Source organism: Aythya ferina, assembly GCF_964211825.1.
Source record: "Aythya ferina genome assembly, chromosome: 1".
Taxonomy (NCBI): Eukaryota; Metazoa; Chordata; class Aves; order Anseriformes; family Anatidae; genus Aythya; species Aythya ferina.
In genome coordinates this window covers 168,478,039-168,497,346 of record NC_140296.1, presented here as the reverse complement: position 1 = coordinate 168,497,346, position 19,308 = coordinate 168,478,039, and the positions used below count along the sequence as shown (strand labels likewise).

The window sequence follows — 19,308 nt, the reverse complement described above, 5'->3', positions numbered from 1 at the left end:
TTTCTTTCTAAAATAAAAAAAGGTTGTTGAGAAAAGACATCTCATCAGTCAGCCATGTGCTGGTAGCAGTTTCCTTGTGTACTGGCCTTTCCATGCTTTGCTAGTATTTTGTTACTGTTACATAGTAATTCAAACAGCACACAGCATACATTCCTCCATTCTAGTGTTCAAGCAGCTATTAATACACCTAAAATTATCTAACATTTTCCATTATCTGTTTACACGTTACTTTTTAGAACGGCTACTCCTCTCCACTCCCTTTCCTCCTTCCAACAGCTGGTCTCCCCACAACTCCTCTGCCTGAAGCTAGTACCTCACTATTTACGTCATTCTGTAGAATGAAACCATTTTGACAGAATTCCTGATGAAGTTATCAGATCGCCAATAAAAATTGTCATACTCCGCAGAGTAATTTGAGGAAAGAAGCTAGAGAAACTCAGAAATGCAAGAGAAAAAAAAATATGAAGAAACTGTTCAACTGGACAATTTCTACATGGATAAAACCATATAGCAGAAGTATTCTTGCAAGGAATCTTACTGATCGATGTCACTTCTAACATTATTCTAACCATTTTTACTCTGAAGAGGAGAAACTGATGTGATCTTATTGATCCCCTACTTTAACACTGGAAGTACAGCATTCCACTTTAATCTCAGGAATACATTAGGTTGTACACTTTTCAAACAATTATTTCTCCCATTCTGCTTTCCACCAACTTCCATTCTGAATCAGAATCTACCAAAAGATCAACTGCCATTGTAATTTATTAATCATACACCATACCACATACAGTAGGAAATCTATTGTTTTCAACTGCTTTTATGTAATAATTTTGTGGATTTGCTGAAGAAAGTTCTTCAGCAACAGAAAGGAAAATTGATCATAGCAGTGTGGGTAAAGCAAAAAGCAAATCTAATATCTAAAAAGCAGACTTACCCTTCATTTTGATTCAAGTACTTGTATGCAAGTTTAATCCAAAGCTGTACATCACAGGGGTTTTCTTGGACACTTGCCTCCAAGTTGGAAATATCATCGGTCTCACTTGTAAAATATCGGATATCATCTGGAGTCACCACAGCATCAAGAGCTGGAACTCTCTTTTTGTGTTCTGTAGGGTGGGCTGCAAATGAAAACAACAAAAAAAATCTTTTCAAAACAGAAGTGACTTGTCACATTAGAATTCATACAAGGAGTGACACTTCTAACATGTAGAAAACTGGCCATATTTAACAAATAAATACAGTAAACGTTGCCTTGGTTTGATGTTTAAGAGGAACTTTTTTTTTCCCTTAATGACCTCACCACCAAAGACTAATTCTACAATTTAAGATAAAACAAAGATTCACTTTTTTTTATATACAGTTCTATGGAAAAAGTCTAACTTGGTCCTTTGGTAAAGCTGGAACATTACAGATAAATTCTTCACTTTCAAGAACAGGCAGAGGTTCCATTTACACTTCCAATCTCAAATTATACTAGTTATTTGTTTTGTCTCCAGTATGACAAATTAATGTCAAACTTGACTCAATTGTGCAAAATAATGTTTGCATACAGGAAGTATGAGGAAGTCAAAAGAACTACAGAAAATACTGGTTTTCTTAAGAACCACTTTAAGAATTAAATGTTGGGAAGAGGTTTGTAGCTATTTTTCCACTGTTTTTTTTTTTTTTTTTTTTTTTTTAAATGGATGCCACACTTCTATGGATGCCACACTTCTGGATTACCATATTTAATAGGTCCAACAGACTGTTCCTCCTCACTGCTGCTACTATCTAATAGAGGTTTTCTCCAGTACTTTGGTCTCCATTTCCTTTTATCTTTCCATGTTGTAAATGGAGGCGCTGTAAACAAACAGAATAATAGCAATTATTTTACTTTTCTGTATTTAAGATTAAAATGTCCTTAAAGATAAAGATTATAGATGTATACATGTTGCACTTGCAAAATTTTTAAGTTTCAACAGCATTTAAAGTCTGTTATTCTCAAGCATATAAGTCACATTTTCAAACTGGACTCCAAAGCTATTGCACTAGGTCCTTAAAACAAAGTGTCATTTTTAATCTACCACAAGCATAATTAACAAACCGAGACAGAAAAGGAATATTCTTTGTTTAGGAAGTCACTAAGGTACCTATAGAATTTAAAAAGCTTATATTGTATTTAATTTATCAAGGAAGTTACTTACTGTGACTTTTACTCTCATTGACCTTGCTAGCCAGAAGAACAGCCATCTGATCCACTGACATACGGTCTCTATTTATACCAAAAAGTTTTTCAACATATTTTTCTGTAACAAGAATGTTTGTATCTTAGGTAAACACAAATGAAAATAGATAAGCAACTTAAGAGCAATTTAACACAACATTCATGAAGTACGACTGCTCCAAGAGATAAAGTAATTTAACACACTGGATCACAAATCAAAAACTGAACAAGTTCTCATGTTCAACTACCTATACCGCAACAGCATTATCTTAGAATTCCAGCTCCACCAAAACAGATCAGTCCAGTAGTTACAAAAAAGTACTAAGGAAATAGAGCAAGATTTTATCCCTAGTCCTTCCCCCATCCTCTGAGCCCCCAGTCCTTTGAGTGAAACACTCCACAAATCAATATGGTTTTTCCTCTGTGTAAAGACATTAAGGTAACCCACTCCTGAGCGTTGAATTGGACGATTAGAGGAACATTTCCCCCTCCCCATACAGCAGTATCTTACATGCTGCTTTACATCAAAGTACTTGCTCCCAGAGCTTTAATGAAAGCCATTCCCTTCAGAAATAACTCTTTAAATGAGAAAGTAAGCAAAAGATTCTTGTAAACCTGTGGCAGTGCTGATTTCCTCATCTGTGCTTTTTTCTGAACAACCAATCAGTTCTAAATTGTAAGAAAGAATATCCTGAAACAGCTGCTTTCGGCTCAGAGTGCAATCTTTCATGTGCTGCCTAAAACAAACAAATAAGCAATTAAATACTTATCATAGCAACAATTTAATAAGGCCCATAATTAGTAAGTTGTTTTTAGTACATGCTCAGGTAATTCTTGAAGAAAATGATATCCATGTAAAACAATATAATCTGCTTTGAAATTTTCATTAAATGTTTCTGGGCCTTCTCTAAACATAAGCCTACATCAATAACTTAACCCTAGTCTCTGTTATTTCAGTACAGTCTTGCTCATTAGAATAAGCCTCTGCACACTCATTTAGAACTTTCTGGTTCAAACAGGTTAGTTACAAGAATTAGTTGTAACCTTGTTTGAAGCATTCAAAGTATGGTTTGATAACAACTACAAAACAATGTGAAAGCTTTCTGCCACCAAAAAGGGCAAAAAAGGAGCTGAAGTGCACTCCTGTAGTATTTTTCTAGTAATTAGAAGCTTCCATGGAGAGTGTAGACTAATTCATATCCATTTGTTCCACCAACTTTTTAAAATATACTTTGCAACACCATTTAACAAACTATTTTTAAGATTTAACACCAGGCTTCAAAGGAACGGAATATCTTAGCCAGTATTTTCCTGGAAAACCAGAATTCCACTATAATAGTATCTTCTTACAAACTCATTTAATACTTGTTATAAGCTTTACACCCATTAACATCACAATACTTTTCTACTGTGCTTAACATTACCAATTACTACCCAAAACTTCAGAGTAACATCAAACCATCATGAAGGTATAAAGCAAGAGGAGCCCTGTCTAAAGTACGAGGCAAACAAAGGGTAAAATATCTCAGTCTATACTGCCTTTTTTCTTTAAAGGAAAAAAAAAATTATCTAAAAAGCCTCCTTTCTTCGTGGCTTAGATACAAAATTTTTATTTTTATTTTTTACTGACAACCAAGTACCTGAAACAGGGTATTTAAACTTAACTTTTTCTAGAACTTGTCCATAGGATCACAAATTCAGACCTTTTGAAGAAATGAAAACCATCCCTATTTCCATCTTGAATCAGACAACAAATTTAGATCAAATGAAATCAAAATAAAGAGAACTCACCACTGACAGTCATCATCATTACACGTGCCTGTTAAATCAAAACGGCAGAAACACTGTTTTGGCTCAATCATATTGCTATAGGTTACTGAACTGAGGTACAGTTTTTCCTTGGTTCGGAAATACGGACTAAACCTAAAATGAAATAGCAAATTATTGTGATAAAGCATACAAACATGAAGACATGAATTTTATTCAACACAACAGATTTAAAAAACAATTTCTCAGTACTAAATCTATTATTTCCAAAACCCTTACTATCATAAACACTGCTAACCTGTAATATATGAAGGAGGTGGAAAACTTTAGGAGAGGAATGGAACGAAAGAGCATTTCTAAACTGCTTCTGCTCTAATATTCGCCTCTCCTTTACATGCAGAACTGAATTCATATAAAGCCATGAAATGTAGTAATCACCCAGCAGGGAAAGCAAATTACTGAAATTAAACTTTGGTTTAGTTCTAGAGTAACTTTACCCACACTCTAATGAGTATTAGATCAATATCAAGTAGAAGTACAAAGAGAACCATTAAAAGGTTAACTTGAAAAAACTTGCAACAGATTTTTAGAATTTGTGTGTGAACAAAAACAAACAGTCTGATATGAGTAGACTTATGTTTGTTTTAAATGTGTAAATAAAGTCTGACCATGTCAACTTTGGGAGTCCTAGCTCTCTAAGGAAGCCATACATCTACATCAAGATAAAATGAATATGCCTATAAAAATAGCATCTTCCCTCTTTTATTACTTCACAGTGGAGGGGGAAAAAAAAGCCTGAAGCACGTGATAGAACTCCACTCCTACTGAAATTCCAGATCTCATTTTCTAAAAGTTACTAACTATGAAAAAGACTTTTCTTTTGGTCAAAAGACAGATGTGTCAAAATAATTACACTTGCAGGTGCCTATTTTAAATCAAGACAAATCACTGTGGTCCTTCTTCCTTCCACTGACCAGAAACATAATACCTGAGTGGCTCAATCTTAACTTGGACAATGTAAATTCTACATAAATTTAAGGACTGCATAATTGAAATATTCTACTGTCAATTTTAGATTGCTTCAAATTGCAATTCAAAATAATCCAGTTACAGAGAACAGTATGCAATAAAACCATCATTCTGCACAAGAGGGACACCTGCTTAACAGAAAAAGTACCTAAAATCATTAAATTCTCTATCCTGTAACAATTTTCTCTAGCTCAAGTTCCTCATCACAACTTGTCTTTCTGTACATGTCTGGGTATAAAAGAAAAGCAGAACACATACACAGAAGTCAAATAGCTGTTAGTGTCCATACCTGTAGGATTTAAATACTAGAAGAGGACTATGATACGGTCCAAATGGAAATGGTTTTGCTTCAGTTTGTTTATTTTGTGATGTAACAAAATCCATATCCACTGAAATTTCCTACAAAACAAACATATATAGGAATTACAGCACAAGCTAATAAAAACCACCCTCATATTTACTGCTAGAGCATTTACCTGACCACACAAAAGATCTTCCTTGGGTGATATAAAGGCAGTACTTTTCAGTAACAGCTCTTTCAAGCTGTCAGCTTTAGCATAAAGTTTTTTCAGTTCATCAATATTCAACCCAAGGAAAAGCTCAGGCTCCTCCGCTGCCTTTTTAGAAAGTTTGTTTATAGTTTCTTGTTTTGGAGTGTCCATGTGTTTAAGATTTGGTTTAGTATAAGAATTAGAGTCTCTGAAAGATCTCCTTCGTTCTCGGTTTGAGTTAGACAGAACTTCATCATCGAAGTAGTTTTCTTCACTGTCCAAAGACAATTTATCCTGTGTGAGATCATGAAGTGATGGCTGAGGTAATGCAAATTCAGATTCCTCTTCTGCCTGAGGTGCAATATCGGATTGTTCCTTGGTCTGAAGCGCGCGAGCCTCTTTCAATTTCTGAATCTTCAGAGCATACTCATACTCTAATTGCTGCAGTCGTTTTTTCTCTAATGCAATCAATTCTGCTGAATGCTTTTTTGGACTTGATGCAGGGGAGTTCTCCAATTTCAATATTTTGCTTGGCTGAAAAGGAAAAAAATCCCTTTATTTCATTTTCACATTTACTGATCTATTGACAGGAGGTAAATTAAACATGGGCAAGATATTTAACTCAAGAGTTTATAAAAATATTTTTAAACTCTTGCCAAGATTTCAACAAACAGCAGGAAAACCACAAAAGTTTCCCACAATTCAACTGGCACGTTTGCAGGTTTTTCAATAAGAATTACCCTACATCACGCGCTAGCCTTCAGTAGAAGTTCTAGTCCTAGTTAAAAGGTGAGCTACAAAACATGTGTAGATTGAAAAGCAAAAACAAAAAAAATACAAAAATAAGCCTCTTTGTTTTGTTTGTTTTTCAAAGTAACAAAATCAGATCCCCACTTTGGTGCTTTTCCTAGATAGTTTTAATAAGATCAGTGATATCTAGAAACAGGACTTGTCTTTCTTCACAGATAAACAACATTATCTATATATTAACAACATTCCTTCAGCAAATACATGTAGACTATGAACAATTTATTTTTTTAAAAATGCTTAATGCTTTTCCTGTCGAAGACTCAAAAATGGAGGAGACAAATTATGAAGACTCCCAATGTTCTTTGAAATGTTTTCCTGTTTTTTTCTGATATCCCATCTGAACAAAGTTTCCTAATCAAAATTGCTACTACTTTTCAAGTGCAACATTGTTTAACAGCATGCAGCAGACTTACTCCAAGGTGATCTTGCTCCAGTTTTCGTTTCCCGATTTCCTTACTTGCTACTGCTTTTGCTCGAGCAAGTTCTTCCCCATATTTCAATGCCAGAGCTTTTTTTACTGTTACTCGTTGTTGAACTTTATGAATCTGAAAAAGAGAAAAATATAATACTAAGATGCAAGTTTTCAAATAGGATCACATAATAAGAAAACTCATGGGAATGCATTAATTCTCCAAAGCAAGCCTACTGCCTCCGAAAATCAAACTTCACATTCCAAGATTTCTAGCTACAGTAAATAGAAACATTTCAGAATTTACTTGTTCCTGAAGCTTCTTGAGAAACATCTTATTAGCATTCAAGATCTTCTCCGTTGCTTGTAGCTGTTCAGCCAATTTGTTAATTTTGTTTTCAGCAATTCGAACATTCTCTCTCTTCTTGGCCTCTTGTTGCAACAAATGTTTCAAGACAGATTCATCCTTCATCAACAGAAGTCTAAAAGTAGAAAAGTCATGTTACATTTTTTTTTCCAGAGATAGGTCTCTTGGAGATACCATTTCTCCCCTGAAACCTTGGTAATTTAAGAACTTAGAATTATGTTTGTTGATGAGTGACAAAGAGCTAAGTTTCTCCAAACAGTCTCAACATCTATAACACAATAGGCATCAGTATTATATACAAAAGATTTCAGTATTCAAGTTCAGCAGTTCAAAGCATATGAAAATATCTTAGTTATAAGGACAGAAGAAGGTAAGCAAGTGGGCTATTTTAATAGTTTTTCACATTAAGCCATGCAAAAAACACATGTTATTGCTTTCTGTTAAGTAACAAGCTCATTCTTTCATAGGGTACATGCTTATGCCCTGAAAATCTTGTAATCTCCTGAGGTGGGTATGAAAACACAAAGGCACAGTAATTAAAGATGAAGTTATGCATTAAAGGAAGATAAAGACTTGGATGGATAGAAGTGAATAAATGATGGGGAGGAGAGGGCAACATGCTATACAGAGAACACACCAGTTTCTTCACAAGCCCACACAAATCAACACAGTGAGAAGTTGAAAAGAAGTATGCAAAGCACTTATGATCTTTGCCAGTTACTTGTAAGGGTGAGAAACATGGAAGAGGCATGCTAAAAGATGTAAGTGACAAGCTTCAAACAACATGCCTATTCTGCAGAAAACACTAATTCATCTGTATCAGAGAGATCTTTTCAAAAATATGCTACCCTCAAAATGTACTGGGGAGTGAAAACCACTGTTTTCACATTTGAGTTATTAGGTAGCATGGATGAAGTCACTGAGTGTAAATGCAACTGAAAACAGTCAGTGTTAAGAATCCTACTTACAAGTTACCAAGCAGCATGCTGGCCCTACAATGCAGGCCCTTTTGTACAGCAACAGAATTCAAGGCTGAATTGCTAACGACAGCAAAAAAAGCCATAGAGGTTTGCTGTACTTCAGCTACACACTGAAGATACATATACATGTATGTAAAAACTTTCACCCTTCTAACCAAACAAGCTAGGACACTTGGACAAGCCAGGACTTACTTATTTTTCTTCAGCTTCGCTTCTGCTTCTGTAACTTGTTTTGTCACTACTGCTATTCTCCCAATTCCATCAACTTCACCATCAGAGTTTGCAGGGGATGAATTGTTCCTTAGTGGATCAGATTTAATTAAACGCTGCTTCTCACGGCTAAAACAGATGTTAAAAGTAAAGATGTTCATTAGCTTCAGCATTTATTCCCAATTGCTTTAAAATCTTCAAGAAAAACAGTAGCAATGCAAGACTTCAAGTTAAAAGAAAAAGAAGTTTCCACAACTGCAATCATTTACTGCAAGTCAGTTCAAATCTAAGGACTTTCCTCAGACTCCTAAAGTTGTCTAAAAACTGATGGTGGGAAAACTGTACGTAATGGCAAGATCTTCAAACAAAGAAGGTCTTCAAACCGAAGGTGTTCGTATTTTAATTCCAACTACAAATATACATTAATAAAGAAATACAAGGAATACATTTTACTTCAGCAATAATTAAACTCAGTTGTACCTGGCAATCTCTTCTTTTAAGAGTCTGTACTCTATCTTCTTGTCTTCTGGTAGAGCCTCTGGAGTTCTCATTGGATCATTTTCTTTTTCCGATTTTGGAGGGGCTTTGATTTTTGAAGCCTTTTACAAAGAAGTCCAAGTCAGTACTATTCACACAAGTTTAAAATACAGCTATTAACTGCTATCTTTAAGCAGTTTTTCAGCACAAACTTAAAACTGTTCATGGTTATAAGTTCTTTCATGCCAGTGTTTTTTTCTGCCATTACGTATTGAATTTGAACTGAAACAAGTGACATCAAAATATATTATACTGTATCTGTGTATTATACATTGTATCTGCAAGATGAAGTCTTAACAAAAAGATTTCAATCAGCTTGTGCAACAGAAGTTACAATGTAAATGAGAGCAATCTGGAGTACACTCTTGACCTTTTCTACTGTAATCCAAATATTTCTTGACCCAACTCAGAAGCTTAAATTCTGTATACATAGGTATATTCTGTAATTATTTTGCTATTAAATACTGATATTTGCTATTAAATACTGATAGCTTACCTCAACATTTCTTCTTGCTTCTTTTATCATGGATTCTAGTCCTCCAAACACACTGTTAGTTGAATTAGATGGCTCTCCATCGGACTCACTATCATCTGAATCATTTAATGTAACCACAACAGACTTGTGTTTTGGAAGCTGTAAAAAAAAAGTTTTTATATCAAGAAAAAGTTAAGATATGACCGATTATTTATTTACTAGAAGAGAAAATAGATGCTAAAATCCTTTGTTAGCATGGCACAACATGATACACCATTTCCACACTGTATGTAAAAACTAAGAATTCGTGCATCTCCACTAGCACCCATCCCTGATACTGTAACATGAATGGAACAACATTCTCAAACCACTCCCATGTATCTGTAGCATATTTCTGGCTCCACGGTCAACACATTTATCTCAAACCTTTCACTCCTATAATCAGTAAATTATTTTGCTTTTAAGGAAAATTATCACCTACCATTTGCAGGCAATTTTGGCAAGTAAACTGGAAAATAACAATCAAGTCTGCATTAGAAATGTGGTAGGCGTACAAGACCTCCACACACTTTCGATGCCTCTTTGCCCACAGTTAGGTCTAACTGAACTTCCAGTGAGCTAGCGGCTCAGGCAGTTAAACTGACAGAACGCCAACTGCACAGAAAGAACACAGGCTACAAGATTAATCACGCTTTACCAACATTACTAACTGAAACAGTTCACCGAAAATCAGAGGATTGCCAATTCCAGCAGAGAATGATGCAGGAATAAAGCAGTTTAGATAAGCCTCAGATGCTCTGCAACTGCATCACAGGAAAGACGCAGTTTCAGTTCACATTTCCAGAACTTCTCTTCCCATCTCCCAGTTTAAACTTTTTTAAACTTTCATCTGTATTTAATTGTCCAGACCTAACCTTTACCTCAGGACAAGACACCACCAAATTTTCTAGACATGGCAAAAAAACAACTACACTTTTTGAAGTGGAACACACTCAATTACTACGTTTCTTTCTTTCTGATATTCTGAGTATTGTCCAGAAAGAAAACAAGGATCACATCTACTTCTTCTGAATGTACTACAGTTGCAGTTTTTGCACTACCATCACACAGTATACAGGCAGACTTCTAGTTTTCATTGGTGCAGGAAAACAGAACAAAACTCTGGTCCTCCCAAACCCAGTATTCCGTGGTACTACAGCCAGTGAAATCTTGTTTGATCTAACTGGGCATCCAACCCTTCTCCACATCTTCTAATGCCTGATATAACTGTTCCCTATTAGTGGCTCTCAGTATTCACAGATGAAAGCCATGAAACTGGTTTTGGCACAGTGAGGAAGCATAAACTGTCCCTAAATTCCCTCATTTTTCCTTCTAGGCAAAAGACAGTGCGGAGGGTCAAAATCAGCTTTTCTCCAACTAGTTTAGAAAGTTAAGTAAGGAACAGGACTGATGCTCCAGATGCCAGTATAAAAAGGAGGTACTGTTTGGCCAGCAGCAGGAAAAAGAATTATACCAACAAGGTCCTGATGATCACTGTATTTCAAGCATTTTAACGTGAACTAACAATAGCCCAGTTCTGTGGACTAAGCATGCATTGCAGGTGGACTTCATTAGTAAGTTCAAAGCTTTAGTTTAGTTTAATAGAAAGGAATGCCATTTGTATAGGAAAAAGAAAATCGTAAAATTTTTGATCAGATGAGTGTGGGTGTGTTTTGATGTCTTCTTAAACTGTTACATTCTTAATTCAGTGTCAAATTCTTTCTAGAAAAGCATACAAATTATCACTCCACCATTCTGTGTTGTATCAGTAGAAAAAGATCACATCTATTTGTTGTTCACGCAAACTGAGTACAACTTCAACTTGTGGTCTTAGTAAGAGAAAAAACAAGTATTTCCTTACTGTGATCACTGCTCGCGGAGGCCTTGGTACTCTAACTAACTTTGTATTTTGTACCCGTGGCTGAGAGACAGTATTAATACTGACAGCAGACAGATTGCTTCTTGGCACAGACTGCAAATTATCTGGAACAGGAGGGGAAGGTGGACCACTGTTACTGGAAGTTTCCTAACAAAATAAAACAAAAATAGTCATAAAAACACTTGTTATACACAGCTACTTTAAAAGACATGGAAACGTAAGCATAAATGTGGTATTGCCTAAATCATAATTTCAAGTTCTGAGACATGTATGGAACAGACTATCCAAAAATATTAGGCAAATCTTGCAATACTGCCAGAAAGGCATGCCAGAGTATTTAAGTTATCCATGGTTCACAAGTCAACTGTGAAAGACTGGTGACCTTTTAATGACATCAAAAACAATCCAAACCTTCAAAACCAGAAACTTTCTTCCACACACACACAAAAAAAAAACACACCAAACACCCTTAAGCATTAGAACCTGCAGCTGTCTACCAACCACTCTGAGACAGTTAAGCAATAAAAGTTTTACTGAAAATAAAAACCCCACTTCACTCTGTATTTTCAAGGTTTTGGTACCTTGATGTTTCATAATTCTTTCACAGAAGACAAGCTGCAAGTTACAATTCAAAGGATATCCTGGGGTGGGATTTGTTCTGGTTTCTTTTTGGGGACAGAAGAAGATGGGTATTTCATTGTGGGGTTTTTTGTTGTTGGTGGTTGGTTTTTAAGTTATCAGAAAGGCAAACTTATTTAGGAGGTCACATTTAAGTTTTGGTCAAGAATGCCACCTAGAGGTTTACATGTACATTCAAAAACCAGTGAAGTACCTCGGATCTGAAAGCTCGTTTGTTAGCTAGAGACTTGAGTAGCTCTTCTCGTAAGAGCATCTCCTCTTCTTCTTCCTCATCTGCAAATGGAGGTTTTGGTGGCTGCTCAGGCTCCTCAGGTGGAAGAGGTGGTAGAGGTGGAGGTGGATCAAGAGAAACACAGGAAATACCCTCCATATAAAGTTGGTTCAAAGATGGCACAGGCTGAGATAAAAAGAAAAACAAGGGGTTAAAACTTTTGAAGTTTACTATTTCCTTAGAATTATTTAGTAAAGATTATGCTATATCTAAATTATTTAATTGTTTAAAACTAACTCGATCTGCAGCAGATTTAAACTACTGTCAAAGGCTGGTGCTGAACGCTTGTAACAACCCAAAAAAAAGATGAAAATAACAAGGTTACATTTGGATGGTGAAAGTAGTGCAGACATACAAACTATAAATGAAAATTCAAAAGTATAGTCTAGCCAAAGATATATGGCTGACTTGATAGGTGAGGGCTAATGGATTATATCACACTGCTTCAGAAACACTTCAGAAACAGTCCTTAAAAGGTTTTTACAAATTTGTCTTAACCAACAAAGTTACAGGCTTCCTTCATTCAAAACTTCATCATGACACAGAAGAGCAAGTTTCTGTTGCCTTCCTAAGTAGAGTAAGAACAGCTCATTGAAGAAAACTGATGAGGAAAAACTATTTTCATGGGAACTCTGTGACTCAAAGACAGCATGTAGTCAAAAGGCACAAAGTTCGAAAGGACTGGGATGAGCTAGAGCTTCCCCCCAGCCCTGCTAGGTAACAAGCTCTTTTTTGCTTGATGTAAAGGAAGATTTTAATGCTACTAAACAAATAAGAGAAAAAATGAGTTCAATAAGGAGAACTTCCATTGAACAGAAACCCGATTAGGCAAAATGTAGCTGAAAAAGTTTTAAAAAAAAAAAAAAAAAAAAAAAAAAAAAAAACCTGCAAGACTTCCAGATAACCAAAGGAAGTCACCACTTGGCTCAGATTTTTTTCAAATACAAACTAAATTTAACCCACACTGCAGCATTAGAAATAAGACACAAAATGAGAACTACTAACATTTTCAAATACATTCCTTCCAAGATTACTTACTGGAATTGGAGGCGGAAGTGGCAGGGAAATTGGTGGTACTGGAGGTGGAAAATACGCCATTGGACACTCAAAGAAAGGAGGCTGTGCTGGAGAGGAAGCTAATAAAAACAATTGTAAGAAATACTGAACAATAACTCAAATTTATACTTCAGCTGACTTAGCACAGCAGAAGGAGGGCTTTCTTAAATTATCACTTTTCAAGTCAGTTGAAAACACAGCACAGTGCATTTATTTCACACACAAAAAATAGTTAACTGTACAGTTTCTATTTTACAGATGAAATAGAAGTACTCCCAAAGAGTACTACTAAGGTAATGATTCAGGATGATTTAGCCCACATATCTCATCTAATTTGCAAGAATATCTTCTTAAGCCATGTATCACAGTAGCATAACCCCTGACTACCGCAGCAGTGCTACAGTGCTACAACCCAGGCTGCAGCTCACCTTTACCACACAAAGGCACACAGCTGACTCAAGCTCCATTTAACATCTATAGGGACCCCCATGCCCTTTTCTACAAAGCTGCTGCCTATCCAGTCAACACCCAAGGGCCCTCACTTTCTACACAACTGCTTTTGAATGCAAACCATAGATTTTAGTGCTGCAGCAAGTACAGTACAACCTTGAAGACTTTCAAGATATCCCTACAGCAGAGGTGAAAAGGAAAAAAAAGCCAGTGTTAAAACAAGACAAAACCAGCCTACATTAAAAAGTTAGTGCACATTGCACCTCAAGAGAACGATTTTCCTTCTAAAATAGCAGCTCATTTCCTACTTTTTAACTTTTTTTTGTTTTAAACTATTTAATATACAAGAAAGCTGAAAATTAGTCTTACCTGGAGAGTTAGTTTCGCTATCTGTATCCATAGCAACTTCATCATAATTATCATACTGATATATGCCTCCTGCACTATCCACAGACGGTTTATCCAAAGACCATCTCAAGTCTGTATCTGAAGACTAAACACACCAAAAAGGGTATTTTATTTAACTGATCTTATGTCATTCTTCTAGAGCAAAACAAATTTTAGAGACAGGCACTTATGTCTTCTAATTATTTCATAAATACAATTTACTCAGCTTATTCAAAAAAAAAAAAAAAAAAAAACCAACTGAAAATCAACTTCTAATCAAATCCATTGCAGGCAGTGACTTTAAACAGCCAGTTTAGAAACTGGAGCTCTTCAATTCTTTGGTGAGGGGAGCAGGAGGAAATAAAAACCAATCTTACACAAGTGAAAGGGAACATCTGTCTAGAAAGGGATTAAAATAAGTAAAACACCCTGAGGTTTGTTGGTTTTTTGTTTGTTTGTTTGGTTTTTTTTAAGGTGTTAAGGAAAGGAAGGTGAGGGTGAAATCAGGAGGGGGAACAAAGACAAGAAAACTTACAAATCCCAAACATAACACCTGAATACCATACTACAAATTCATTACCCTGCTTCTTGATCTCCTCTTTCCTCCAACTAGCTTCATAAAGCGATTGTACTGCTCTTCTTGATTTGAGAGGTCCCTAATTTTTCTGATTTCTTCTTCTCTCTTTCGTCTCTCCTCTTCCTCTTCTTGTTTCCTCTGGTCTTCTTCTTTCTGACGCCTGTCTAGTTCCTTTTGCTGCTGTATCTTCTTTGATGTCTTTGTCTGTTGTTTCCTTAAAGTTTGCTTGGCTTTAAACAGAAAGATATGCAATTAACTCCACCTTAACTAAATAGTCCCCCAAACCCTAGATTCTTGAGGAGCTTTGAGTAGGTGAAGAGGGTTCTAGAATGATTAACAGCTCATCACCCACTATTTCATAGGATCATAGAATGCTTTGGGTTGGAAAGGACTACCCTCTAACCTCTTTTAGTTTAAAGCCATTTCCCTTTGTCCTATAACTACGCTCCCTGACAAAAAGTCCTTCCACAGCTTTCCTGGAGGACCCCCTTTAGGCACTGGAAGGCCGCTGTAAGGTCTCCCTTCTCCAAGATAAACAACCCCAACTCATAGAAGAGGTCCTACAGTCATCCTCATGACCTTCCTCTGGACTTGCTATAATACTTCCATATCATTCCTGTGCTGGGGGCCCCAGAGCTGAACGCAGGGCTCCAGGTAGGGTCTCAGGAGAACAGAGCATAGGGGGAGAATCCCTTCCCTCACCCTGCTGGCCACACTACTTTTGATGAAGCCCAGGCTATGGTTGGCTTTCTGGGCTCCAGGTGCACATTGCTGGCTCATGTCCAGCTTCTCAACTACCAACAAATATTTTTTCACACAATGTAACTATGTATTTCTACTTCAGAGTACCTGCCATTGGTAGCCATTTCAGTAACATTAAACTTATTACCTGTAGCACTCGTTTTTTTTGTTGAATGTGTTTTTGTACTGGCTTTGACTTTTTGTGTTACGGTTTTCGTTTTTGTTAGTTTTTCCTTGCTTTCCTTCATCACTTGTTGTTCTTTTTGCTGCCATTTTTTACTAGCAGACTGAAGTGCAAGAAGCCTAAGCTGCAATTCAGACATCTCTTCCTCTTCATCAAGCAGCTTCTTCAGGAGAAAAAAAAAAAAAAAGGAAATGATGAGACAAAGTGAAGAAGAGTCATTTAATAAGTGACATTGTTTTAAAAGTCCGTTAAAGTCTGTCCAAAATTTTTACCACGAAAAAGCTTAAAAATACTGCTCTGTTGGTAAAGTGCTGTTCTTGAAGAATGAACTACTTCTACAGTTGAAATGTTTGAGTAGTTTGGAAAAAGGTATGAGACCATCATAACGCAATTATGCCTCATTCACAAAGGAATACTTCCTTACCTTTTCAGATGCCACATCTGAACCACTAACTTTTCGCGCTGATGTTTGTTCTTTGTCTTCTGAACCTTCCAAAAGAAAAATACTGTGGTTTTAAGCAAGCTGTTTCTCATGAAACAAAGCTATATTAAAATGACGTACAGATTTGAATCCATGCAAAGATATTTCATCAATATCATTGGTACACTGCGTAAAACAGAACAGCAGTTGTATGTATATGAGCACATTAAAACACACTAATATAAACTTGACAGGTCTGTTGAAATCTACATCAGATTGCATAAGCCTAAGGCAAGACTTGCCATTTTTTTTTTTTAACAATCCTTCTCTCTTACAGCTGACATAAATTTTGCCAAGAAGCAGAGCAAAACAGATTAGGAAACCAGGAGAAAAGAAAGCTTCTTGCCATCCATTTTATGCTACCATCTCATATCAGTTGGTGTCCCGAGCATCTCGGATTCCCCTGGCAGCTATTTTGAGTAACAGGTCAGTCTTTTGCAGAATAAAGGCTCAAAGCTGCAATAAGAAGACATTTGCTCCATTTCACACCAAAGAAAGAAAAAGCTGTGCCATGGAAACAAACAGCAAATAGTAATGCTTTCCTGGTGAACATTAGTATGCTGACAAATTAGACTGTTCAAAAAACATGCATTTCTTTATTAATATATTTTATATGCATATATATTATACACATGTTATCTCATAACTTGTTTATGATTAGTAGAACTGAGCATAATTAGTTCATTTTAATATTGTAATGTATAATATAATGTAAATAAGATATAAACATATATATTTATCTGCATCACAGGAAGAAAAACTTTTAGAGAGAAGCTTGACAATCTTTTCCTATACTAGCCTTTCTTCGAAGAGATTCCTTCCAAGTCACATCAGGAGAAAGTAAATTGCACTCAGTGAAGCTTTTACTCTTCCCCATGTTTTATTTCCATAACATTCAGAGAAACATTGTTTAAAATATACCAAATCCTCAAACCTAAACAAAAATGGTATTTAACAAATGAATGTCTTCCTGCTTGTACATGTATGGATGTTTCCAACACACAGGAAGAGGAAAAATAATAGCTAATGCCCATCTCCATTCCAAAACAATTCAAAAAAGTTAGGCAAAGATCTTAACCATTCAGTCCACAGGACGGAAGGGACAAGATGCAGATAAGGACATGGTATGCAAACTAAAACGCCCTTTCAGATTAGAAGAGGACAACAGGCTGAAGAGACTAATGGGCAGCAAGGGAAGGAAAGCAGGGAACAATGTAAAGCCACTACCAGTGGAGTTAAATCACAAAAAATTAATTCCAGAAAAAGACACAAACTTCCCTCAGTTTTAATATAAAAGTTCTTCAACTTGAACAGGCCTGGAAAAACATCCAGGACACAATTAAAATAAATGTCATAGGAAAAATGAATGCTGCTAATATCTTAAGAAATGTGTAATTAAGTAGCATACAATCACTTGATAGCTATGAATCTGCACCAGGTTTTTCCTACTTAGGAAACCTGCATTACATTGCCAGAAAGGCCTCTGTCTTACAGATCTGTCTGCTTTCAGACCACCTTTGTCATACACTTAACTGGTGCACAAAAATCCAGACGCTCTTAATACACATTACAGAATCTATTTTCCCTACCATATGGTCTGTATTTTCATCCTCGGTGCTTCTAAACTTTGAAGTTGGATTTTTCTGAGACTGCTTTCCTTTTTATTCCTGCCTTGCTGTTATCCTCCTGCAAGCTACTTTTTTTTTCTTCTGTGGCCAGAGTCTCACTTTTTCCTGATGTCTCCCATTGAAAACTACATTCTCTCAAAGAACAGCAAGATTTTTTATTTTATTAATAGGAAAGACACAAGGGGAAAGGTATCTAGAATGAGGTGGTTTATCTAGGAATTATCAGTTGTGTGTTTTATTTTGTCTTTTTAAACAGGCTCTCTTCTAAATTTTCATACTGAAGATACGTATGAATGACTGTGTTTTAGTCCTACCTTTCTTCGTATTCTTACTACTCACATGGATCCTTACTCCATCCATTTACTAATTTGTCTCTTCTTACTCCATCTGTTTAATTAATCTCTTCCCACTCAAATTGATAGTTTACATACACTGACAAATTAGCTAACATCAGATGACAAGTGATACGCATTAGTGCATCCTCTACACAGCAATCATTTATTAGAACTAGATGAAGCCTCAGAATAGTAAGTTTAAGTTAAATAATTGCCTTATTTTGCTAGACTTAAAAATAAGCTGAAGGACAGAACTCAGCAGAACCTGTTTAAAAAAAATGCTTCCAAGCAACTTCAACTAATTACATAAAACTGGAAGGAAATAGTCTTTAACTTACAAATAACATTTTAAATAAAACTAATATTTTAATACAATATTCCCAAACACTTAATATATATGAGAAACAATGGCAACCAAAAAGAACTTTACAAGCTAAAACAACTTTACAATTACTTACCTTGGGCAGATTCTGTGCCTTCAGATTTTTGTGATACCTGCTTTGTTCCTTCTTTGACTTTTTTTAATCTGCTCCTCTCAGCTGGAGTAGGCAGTTTTTGTCTGAGAGGTTTCAGTTCAAATGCCTGAAAGGCTATAACCGGATTTTTCTCCTCAGGAGAAACTTCTTTTATAGCATCTGTTGTAATACTGTCAGTTTCTACAGTTATTTGGTCCTCAGTGTCCACCGCTTTATCATCATCATGTTCATTTTCTTCCCTGTTGCTCAGAGCCAGTCTTTCATCTTTATTAATGTATTCAAGCTCTAACTGGATCTGCTTATACTTCAAGAGCAAATCCTCAAAGCTTTCTTCCACAGAGCTCTCACTTTTAGAAGAGTAGTTCTGCTTTCTAGATGGGGACCTCCCAAAAGCTTTGGCTGAATTACTGGTTAAGAAAATTAAGACAAGAACATACATGACCTTAAATAGCACAGATACGACCACTAAGGACTAGACTACAAATTCTTTTTGTCACAATCAATTCTGATAAATTTTAATTTTACTGTAATGCCAGCTTGAAAAATATCACCCATAAAATAAGAGCAGCACATAAGAGATGCATCCATTATTAAATGTTTTCTCAAACCAAAAATTTAAGATTTTCTATTTATTCCAGGAATTTCATCAAAGTGCTGAGAAATCTCTCTCTCTAGGTCACGGTACCCTCCCGGGAACAATTGCTGCGATACGGAACATTTCTGGCATTCCATGGAACAAGTCAAGCTTCCAGAGGTCCTAACTCTCTCGCTGACCCCACAGCCGACACTGACAAAGATAGGTTCAATTCATTCTCACTCATTTTATCCTTTCCTAAAATGCTCTGACCTAGCCACAGAGCAATTAAAGGCTGCAGTAATTGTAG

The 19,308-nt window shown here is 36.0% G+C and overlaps 1 protein-coding gene across 2 annotated transcripts in view; it reads right to left on the bottom strand.

Moving 5' to 3' along the window:
* ZFC3H1 (zinc finger C3H1-type containing) overlaps positions 1-19,308 on the bottom strand; it is a 38,827-nt gene that overhangs the window by 15,015 nt on the left and 4,504 nt on the right. For both annotated transcript variants that reach the window (XM_084500616.1, XM_084500617.1), the window contains exons 2-21: positions 18,407-18,823; positions 15,929-15,993; positions 15,469-15,667; positions 14,583-14,809; positions 13,985-14,108; positions 13,148-13,245; positions 12,032-12,235; positions 11,182-11,346; positions 9,303-9,440; positions 8,750-8,868; positions 8,252-8,398; positions 7,020-7,194; positions 6,717-6,848; positions 5,479-6,027; positions 5,292-5,401; positions 3,998-4,129; positions 2,822-2,943; positions 2,187-2,288; positions 1,726-1,842; positions 938-1,121 (exon numbers count right to left, since the gene is read on the bottom strand). In XM_084500616.1, the coding sequence (XP_084356742.1) occupies positions 938-1,121; positions 1,726-1,842; positions 2,187-2,288; positions 2,822-2,943; positions 3,998-4,129; positions 5,292-5,401; positions 5,479-6,027; positions 6,717-6,848; positions 7,020-7,194; positions 8,252-8,398; positions 8,750-8,868; positions 9,303-9,440; positions 11,182-11,346; positions 12,032-12,235; positions 13,148-13,245; positions 13,985-14,108; positions 14,583-14,809; positions 15,469-15,667; positions 15,929-15,993; positions 18,407-18,823 (3,526 nt within the window). The remainder of the gene's footprint in view (positions 1-937; positions 1,122-1,725; positions 1,843-2,186; positions 2,289-2,821; positions 2,944-3,997; positions 4,130-5,291; positions 5,402-5,478; positions 6,028-6,716; positions 6,849-7,019; positions 7,195-8,251; positions 8,399-8,749; positions 8,869-9,302; positions 9,441-11,181; positions 11,347-12,031; positions 12,236-13,147; positions 13,246-13,984; positions 14,109-14,582; positions 14,810-15,468; positions 15,668-15,928; positions 15,994-18,406; positions 18,824-19,308) is intronic.